Genomic DNA, 9,601 nt, shown 5'->3' on the forward strand with positions numbered 1-9,601 from the left:
TGTGTGTGTGTGTGTGTGTGTGTGTGTGTGTGTGTGTGTGTGTGTGTGTGTGTGTGTGTGTGTGCGTGTGCGTGTGCGTATGCGTGTGCGTGTGCGTGTGTGTGCGTTGGGGGAGTTGCTGCTTCTCTACAGATGGGAAACTGTAAAAATTCAATAGGGAAATGACTGCAAGAAGAACTGCTAAGAAAACCAGTCAATTATGTTGTACAAATCAAATGTGTGTGTCAACTACGAACACAAACACCCCTGTTGCCCATTCAATTTCCATTTACTCCATGTGCAATAGGGAATCTGCCATGGTATTGAAATTCACTGTTCCTACTCCGTACTGTTCATTCCCTCATACTAGGTTTGACAAAGGAGGAAAGCACAAGTGTGTGTGTGTGTGTGTGTGTGTGTGTGTGTGTGTGTGTGTGTGTGTGTGTGTGTGTGTGTGTGTGTGTGTGTGTGTGTGTGTGTGTGTGTGTGTGTGTGTGTGTGTGTGTGTGTGTGTGTGTGTGTGTGTGTGTGTGTGTGTGCAGTGTTCAACTCTGCTTGAACAGCTTCGCTGACAGGAAGCACAGAAGATGGAGTACAGCTTGATGGTTTAACATGAACCAAACCATCCATCTGTAACACATACACACATACTGCTTCCAGTTCACCTCAGACTCTTGTCTTATCATCTTTAAATAAAGACCACTTACATTATACTGCTGTTATACCAGAGTAATAGCATTGTAACTAAGTCTATTGTGACAGGATCAAAAACTGAGTAGCTGGCCAGCGCACGTGAGAGATTTGGTTCTGGGTTCTGTAATAGACATCCTGTAACAGACTAGAATACTATGAAGGACTAAGACAGTTTTCTGTTCTTCCATTACAATTGTGCGTTTGCTTACATACATATCTGGTACAAGGTGTTCTTCCTATATTCAAGGATTATTGTAATATAGGCTAAACTGTGGCGCTGTTGCCTATACACTCTATATAGTCTGTTCTCCTGACCTCACCCTCTCACCTTCCCCCCCTACTCACAAGGCAGGCAATACGCTCGACCTCATCTTTACTAGATGCTGTTCTTCCACTAACCTCATTGCAACTCCCCTCCAAGTCTCCGACCACTACCTTGTATCCTTTTCCCTCTCGCTCTCATCCAACACTTCCCACACTGCCCCTACTCGGATGGTATCACGCCGTCCCAACCTTCGCTCTCTCTCCCCCGCTACTCTCTCCTCTTCCATCCTATCATCTCTTCCCTCTGCTCAAACCTTCTCCAACCTATCTCCTGATTCTGCCTCCTCAACACTCCTCTCCTCCCTTTCTGCATCCTTTGACTCTCTATGCCCCCTATCCACCAGGCCGGCTCGGTCCTCCCCTCCCGCTCCGTGGCTCGACGACTCATTGCGAGCTCACAGAACAGGGCTCCGGGCAGCCGAGCGGAAATGGAGGAAAACTCGCCTCCCTGCGGAGCTGGCATCCTTTCACTCCCTCCTCTCTACATTTTCCTCTTCTGTCTCTGCTGCTAAAGCCACTTTCTACCACTCTAAATTCCAAGCATCTGCCTCTAACCCTAGGAAGCTCTTTGCCACCTTCTCCTCCCTCCTGAATCCTCCTCCCCCCCCTCCTCCCTCTCTGCAGATGACTTCGTCAACCATTTCGAAAAGAAGGTCGACGACATCCGATCCTTGTTTGCTAAGTCAAACGACACCGCTGGTTCTGCTCACACTGCCCTACCCTGTGCTCTGACCTCTTTCTCCCTCTCTCTCCAGATGAAATCTCGCGTCTTGTGACGGCCGGCCGCCCAACAACCTGCCCGCTTGACCCTATCCCCTCCTCTCTTCTCCAGACCATTTCCGGAGACCTTCTCCCTTACCTCACCTCGCTCATCAACTCATCCCTGACCGCTGGCTACGTCCCTTCCGTCTTCAAGAGAGCGAGAGTTGCACCCCTTCTGAAAAAACCTACACTCGATCCCTCCGATGTCAACAATTACAGACCAGTATCCCTTCTTTCTTTTCTCTCCAAAACTCTTGAACGTGCCGTCCTTGGCCAGCTCTCCCGCTATCTCTCTCAGAATGACCTTCTTGATCCAAATCAGTCAGGTTTCAAGACTAGTCATTCAACTGAGACTGCTCTTCTCTGTATCACGGAGGCGCTCCGCACTGCTAAAGCTAACTCTCTCTCCTCTGCTCTCATCCTTCTAGACCTATCGGCTGCCTTCGATACTGTGAACAATCAGATCATCCTCTCCACCCTCTCCGAGTTGGGCATCTCCGGCGCGGCCCGCGCTTGGATCGCGTCCTACCTGACAGGTCGCTCCTACCAGGTGGCGTGGCGAGAATCTGTCTCCTCACCACGCGCTCTCACCACTGGTGTCCCCCAGGGCTCTGTTCTAGGCCCTCTCCTATTCTAGCTATACACCAAGTCACTTGGCTCTGTCATAACCTCACATGGTCTCTCCTATCATTGCTATGCAGACGACACACAATTAATCTTCTCCTTTCCCTCTTCTGATGACCAGGTGGCGAATCGCATCTCTGCATGTCTGGCAGACATATCAGTGTGGATGACGGATCACCACCTCAAGCTGAACCTCGGCAAGACGGAGCTGCTCTTCCTCCCGGGGAAGGACTGCCCGTTCCATGATCTCGCCATCACGGTTGACAACTCCATTGTGTCCTCCTCCCTGAGCGCTAAGAACCTTGGCGTGATCCTGGACAACACCCTGTCGTTCTCAACTAACATCAAGGCGGTGGCCCGTTCCTGTAGGTTCATGCTCTACAACATCCGCAGAGTACGACCCTGCCTCACACAGGAAGCGGCGCAGGTCCTAATCCAGGCACTTGTCATCTCCCGTCTGGATTACTGCAACTCGCTGTTGGCTGGGCTCCCTGCCTGTGCCATTAAACCCCTACAACTCATCCAGAACGCCGCAGCCCGTCTGGTGTTCAACCTTCCCAAGTTCTCTCACGTCACCCCGCTCCTCCGCTCTCTCCACTGGCTTCCAGTTGAAGCTTGCATCCGCTACAAGACCATGGTGCTTGCCTACGGAGCTGTGAGGGGAACGGCACCTCAGTACCTCCAGGCTCTGATCAGGCCCTATACCCGAACAAGGGCACTGCGTTCATCCACCTCTGGCCTGCTCGCCTCCCTACCACTGAGGAAGTACAGTTCCCGCTCAGCCCAGTCAAAACTGTTCGCTGCTCTGGCCCCCCAATGGTGGAACAAACTCCCTCACGACGCCAGGACAGCGGAGTCAATCACCACCTTCCGGAGACACCTGAAACCCCACCTCTTTAAGGAATACCTAGGATAGGATAAAGTAATCCTTCTCACCCCCCTTAAAAGATTTAGATGCACTATTGTAAAGTGGCTGTTCCACTGGATGTCATAAGGTGAATGCACCAATTTGTAAGTCGCTCTGGATAAGAGCGTCTGCTAAATGACTTAAATGTAATGTAAATGTCATTCAGTGTACACTCAGGTAAAGCTGAGGCAGAGAGGCTCAGGGCATTTTTGTTCATTTATAATTCAACACAATGTATTAAGTTTCTATCTGCTTCCTGGTGTTTCATCTTTAATTGTAATATAATATAATAATAATATTATATGCCATTTAGCAGACGCTTTTATCCAAAGCGACTTACAGTCATGTGTGCATACATTCTCTTGATTTATCCAGGATGGTCCCTGGGACTCTGTTTTCGTTAACGCTTTTGGGTCCTCATTCCCAGCATAACATAAATGTAATGTAAATGCATTCAGTACCAACTGTAAAGCTGAGGCAGAAGGACCACCCATTTTTATATGACAAAGACATTGCTTCCTAGTTTGATCTATAATATAAAGGGAAATATGGGATACCTAGTCAGTTGTACTAATGACTGCATCCAACTGAAATGTGTCTTCCGCGGTGAGGCGGGATACCTTAATCGGCATCCCACGATTAAATAAGATAGTGGAGATGACGAATAGTGGAGATGACGATCAAAGAATCAGACAGACAGACAGACAGACAGACAGACAGACAGACAGACAGACAGACAGACAGACAGACAGACAGACAGACAGACAGACAGACAGACAGACAGACAGACAGACAGACAGACAGACAGACAGACAGACAGACAGACAGACAGACAGACAGACAGACAGACAGACAGACAGACAGACAGACAGACAGACAGACAGACAGACAGACAGACAGACAGACAGACAGACAGACAGACAGACAGACAGACAGACAGACAGACAGACAGACAGACAGACAGACAGACAGACAGACAGACAGACAGACAGACAGACAGACAGACAGACAGACAGACAGACAGACAGACAGACAGACAGACAGACAGACAGACAGACAGACAGACAGACAGACAGACAGACAGACAGACAGACAGACAGACAGACAGACAGACAGACAGACAGACAGACAGACAGACAGACAGACAGACAGACAGACAGATCACAGACAGATGCAATCATGAGCTTGACTGTGGAGGCCCGATTCCCTCTCATTTTGATAGAAATTGACCATGATCCGATGCCACAGACTGGCAGACATTACCTATAATTGGGTTCCGAACTAGACAGTTTGTCTTGACCTGTTTCACATAGTCAGGCCCTGGACATTGCCTGCCAACTAATGCATGCTGTACATTTTAATCAGGACTAGGTCAGCTTCTGAATGCTCAATGTCTGCATTAATTAATTAGGCTTTTGCTTTTGGTGGTTGCTGGCAGCTTGTCCTTGTCTTTAGAAATAGCAGGATGACCATCTTGGTTAGTTATAAGCCTATTACCAAAAATAATTTCTTAGGTCTGGAAACTGACAGATAATTTAGTCTACTGAGACAAACCATAATTGACCAAAACTTGAATGAACCCTTATACTCCCCGTCGAACGTTGCCAGCGCTGTCCTGAACAAGCTCTCATGCAAATGTATTTAGTCAATTAAACTAGTGTCATAATAAAGCCCAGACATACGAACCCATCTCTCCAGAATGCAGCTTGAGAGAGAGACCGGCCGTATCCATCTGGTCCGATCTACCCGCCCCCGATGTGGGCATGCCTCCCCCGGCCTCCCCCGCTGGCGCAGTCTCATCCATTTACAATTCCAGGATAAGCGTCGCGATATAATGTCCTTTGTTGATGCAAGGGCAAATGCGAAATGTAGCCTACAGGACACTCTGACATCACGTTGAATAGGCTCAATACGTGGCCTCATCGGCATTTCTTCAACACCACTCTTATTTTCATCGTGGTAATTGTACGCCCATGAATACAAACAATAGCCTATTGGTGTTGCCTTGTCGGATATACTACCGCTATAACCTAGGCAACTGCTCGCCTCGCTCCTTATAAACCTAGCAGCGTTGCATGACAGCGGCGGCTGCGTCATTCCCGTAGGAGAGTCTGTCGTGCATGTCATTGGAGCATTTCTCTCTCTCTCTCTCTCTCTCTCTCTCTCTCTCTCTCTCTCTCTCTCTCTCTCTCTCTCTCTCTCTCTCTCTCTCTCTCTCTCTCTCTCTCTCTCTCTCTCTCTCTCTCTGTCTCTCTCTGTCTCTCTCTCTCCATCAATCTCTCTCTCCTCTTGCGGTTTGGTTGGCATGCTCATGTAGAATGACAGAAATCCAGTCTATTTGAAATCAACTCGTAATTTAATTTGGCATGTTTGTCCACTAAATGTTGCCGGGATGGGTAGCCTACTGAGGAGCAAGAAGGATTTCCGTTCCGAATTGGAAAATAAAGATACACTCTGTTACACACAGAGTAAAGATCTTGCAGCAACACTGTCATAAAATAGCTCTTTCATTATAGCACGTAGCTGTCACTATTGAGTTGTACAATAAGTGTGTGCTGTAAGGCGGCTTACAATTGCAGACCGTAAACCCACACAATGTCAGTAGCTTTCAGTTTATTCTTCATTCAATCAAATGCAATTACAATAAACACCTTCGGATTGTCATGAAATAACACTGGTACGTAAATGTGTGTTAGACATTAATTTCAGTGCTCTGGGGGGGGGGGGGGGGGCAGTCATTCTCATCTTGGTTGGGGTGGGTTTTGACAAGGGGTTCAGTGTGTTAGCAGCTACATCAGTTGTGTCGCGTTAGGGACGCGCATCTTTCCCTTTCAAGACGATTGGATACTTGGAACGATAGTTAAAAAAAAATCGTTGAACCTCGGTTTGATTAGAGAACAAACCGATGCGATTCGGTTCGATGCACTAACACGTTCACTGTCCATATTCATCTGCTGCTGATGGAGCTCGAGGGCTGGGCCTCTCTGAGGTGAAACTTCCTCCTTTTCCGCAGCAACCAGTTATCCGGGTCAATAGCATCAATGTAACACTTTTTCTTCCGTCCCTCTCCTCGCCCCTACCTATTATTTAGTATATGTAAAGACGGGATTAAATCAAGAATAGTCTGATGGGTGACTATATTAGCCTATCACTCGTGAATGATATATTATCACGTGTGAATGATGCCCAGCTTGTTGGCAGTAAAAGGCAAGAAACAGTGCAAGTCTTTATTTTTGCGACTTTTTCCAATTATAGTCGCACACCTAATGTAGCGTATCCCATAGGCCTGTATGTTTTGGCAAGTTTTGTATTACTAAAGTTGCCAAATAACTTATTCAAATTAAGCACATAAATCCACTTTACAACAGGTGTAGAGCCTAAATGGTATACGCAGCGCATGTGTCGTTTGGGGAAGCTCATTTTCACCATAAATATCCACCATTATAATGAAAGCATTGCAGGCATAAACGCATTTGCAGTTTATGGCATTATCAAGCTTGTCTTGTCAAAGTTTGTGCAGTCTGCAGAAAAAAACTAAGTAGAGCTCATGTATTTCATGCAACTTTAAAAAACAATCATCATCAATGTCACATCATGCAGCCTTAGAATGTATTAAAAATCAAAACATATAGCCCACTGTTTGTATCACAATGAAAGATACATAAATAACTAAATGAAGCATATAGGAGGACCTGTTCCTTTGTTAACCGCTCAACACAGAACAGCCATATGAGCACACTCCTTCATATCGTTTTAAGAAAATATCCTTTCTATTTCATTCAGCGATGTTCAGTTGCATTCTTCATACTATAAAGTAATGCCACGGATTTCTAAGCAAATCTTGTCTGCTAAATGAACTGGTGTAGCCCACAGCAATATGGCATAGCCAGATCAGATCATCAGATCAGGGCATAAGGACAATTCTGAATTTCTGAAATAAACTACATTTTCTTCAAATCATGTTTCTTTGGACCTGTCTAAAAATAAATAATGGATTTATTGTGATGGTAAATAGTAAATGATGGTGAAAGTAAATAGTAAATATAGTGAGAGAGAAAAAAATGATTCAAAGGAGATCATGATTATTATACCTGATGTGATCTTCCGTTTCACCAGTTTCAATGTACTGTATACCAGTCCTCTTTTGGATTCGGTTTTTGAAAGTTGTCGCTGTGGGGCGTGTGGCCGTGAGAGGAGCAAATGTCCCGAATGACTTGTCATCACATCTTTCGTGCCACAGAAGCAAATGGCGATTCAAATACCGAATTCAAATTGTTAATAAATTCACTTGTTAATATTGTGCACCCATATGAATACAGGCAAATTTGTAAAAAAAAAAAAATTGATTAATATTTTGTTGTTGATATTTCCATAGAGCCACTATAATTTTAAATATTCAATTTATGATTATATTCGTGGATTTCATAGTACAGCAAGCCAGCAGTCAGGCTGATCTTCAGCTAAATTTGGACAAATATGGACGGACTTAACATAGCCAAATTTGGAACTACTATTTTTGGATGAGATAGAGGCCATGACTGACAGACCGGATATCGCCCGTAATTCCACTGTCCATGGACATCTCATGCTGAGTAGGAAGCATCAAACATCATGTCACAAAAATAGGACCCTTGATATTAATAGGAAAGTAGCATCAAGGTCATCGCGTGCACTTTCACTACCCTGTGAAGTTCAGCATAACTCATTTAATCTGCAGCCTCATAAACTGCATGCTTTCCAAAGACGTAATGAGAGGAACACACAAGATTTTGTGTGACTCCAAGTTTATTTCGATATGATGGTTATTATATCAATAATTGTGCATAAAGGCATTTCCACCGCCATTTCTTGCATAGTACATTTTACCCACACAGAGATCCCACCATGCCGAACAAAGAATTTGTCTGTCAGCATTTATATAATTGTACCGGCATATCCTGTTTCCATCCATGAAATGTGGATGGAGGAAACCTGGTTAGTGTCATGTAGCCACAATGTTTGAGCTGATACAGTGTTATCAACATGCACAAGGGTTAGGTTAGGTACCACAAGTTAGCTAAGCTAACTTCCATAACTAAAACTCTTCTTTAGCAACGTTTAGTATGACTTCAAGGAGGGTTTTACAACAAGAATGAGTCCGCGGCCCCCCTTTTGTAGGCCCACGGATTAATTAAAAAAATATATATATACATTTATATTTTCTATTTGTGCAATTTCTAAATTTGGTTCTGCATCAGCAGTTCTTCTCCTGTTATGTCAGCCATTGACAGTCACTCAATTAGCCATGTTAGCTAACATTTTTTAGATTGGTAAATTAGTCTAGCCAGCTATCTAAACGTGTAGTAATAATGGTCGAATTACGGACCGGGAGGCCCCCAATGATTTTGCAAGTGACTCTCACTCAGATATAATATTAACATGGCATAAGTCAGGGCAAAATGTGTAGCATTGCAGGAAATTAGCTGTAAAACTGCACATTTTTCTCTCCGCCACATGGCAAAATTTGTAGAATTGCATGAATTTACATAAACAATTTCAACATTTTCTCTAAGCCCATTTTTTTACATTTAGCATACATTCTTATCCAGAATGGCTTACAGCAGCAATTCGGGTTAAGTGCCTTGCTCAAGGGCACATTGTCAGATTTTTCACCTAGTCGGTTCGGGGTTCGAACCAGCGACCATTCGGTTACCACCCCTCAACGCGACATGCCATTCCATAATGCTTGGCTAAACTTGTATAATTACAAACTCTAAAACGAAAATGTTTTGCTCACAATGCAGGGGTACCCCCAGGAAGATGTTACTTAGGGCCGGCTTAAGGCATCCGCATGCTTCGCATCCAAAGCAGTGTGGAACAGTTTGTGCATATATTATGATGACACTGTGTGACATTTTTGTTAGTTTTGGTCTTCGGCAAGGTCCCCCCCCCCCCCACTGTTGTGCACACTATATTTTTCCGAGGCATGCCAAAATGTATGATCCAAATTGATCCCGCTCCAGAATACATGCCTCGGTGTAATGCTCATTCCTTTGACGATAAACGTGATCCTGAAAAAGGGACGTTTCTTTTTTTGCTGAGTTTATATGCATAATCAGGTGCTCGTCTTTACTCAACATTGACGGGAGAATAAATTGACAAAACTCGTAAATGGAATGAAATAAACCAAAACATGTTTCTCAGAAATGTAGCATAGGTTGAGAGCTCTGCAAACAACGTGTCCATTCCGGCAATGAGAATGGTAAACTAATGCGATGATATATATTGAATGCATTAATAGAATTTACATAAGCAAACAAACATTGTATATTC

The 9,601-nt window shown here is 44.7% G+C and overlaps 1 protein-coding gene across 5 annotated transcripts in view; it reads right to left on the reverse strand.

The window, feature by feature from the left end:
• LOC124041567 (phosphatidylinositol 4-phosphate 5-kinase type-1 gamma-like) overlaps nt 1–7,574 on the reverse strand; it is a 22,054-nt gene extending 14,480 nt beyond the window's left edge. For 2 of the 5 annotated variants that reach the window (XR_006839965.1, XR_006839966.1), the window contains exon 1: nt 7,381–7,574. Coding sequence is in view for 3 of the 5 variants with exons in the window: in XM_046359293.1 (XP_046215249.1) it covers nt 7,381–7,510 (130 nt within the window). In the remaining 2 variants the exon portion in view is untranslated. Of the gene's footprint in view, nt 1–4,975; nt 5,394–7,380 lie in introns of those variants that run through there. The other 3 variants (XM_046359293.1, XM_046359291.1, XM_046359292.1) reach the window with 3 other exon arrangements.
• Between the last annotated feature and the right edge of the window lie 2,027 nt (nt 7,575–9,601).

Source organism: Oncorhynchus gorbuscha, linkage group LG08 (assembly GCF_021184085.1).
Source record: "Oncorhynchus gorbuscha isolate QuinsamMale2020 ecotype Even-year linkage group LG08, OgorEven_v1.0, whole genome shotgun sequence".
NCBI lineage: Eukaryota > Metazoa > Chordata > Actinopteri > Salmoniformes > Salmonidae > Oncorhynchus > Oncorhynchus gorbuscha.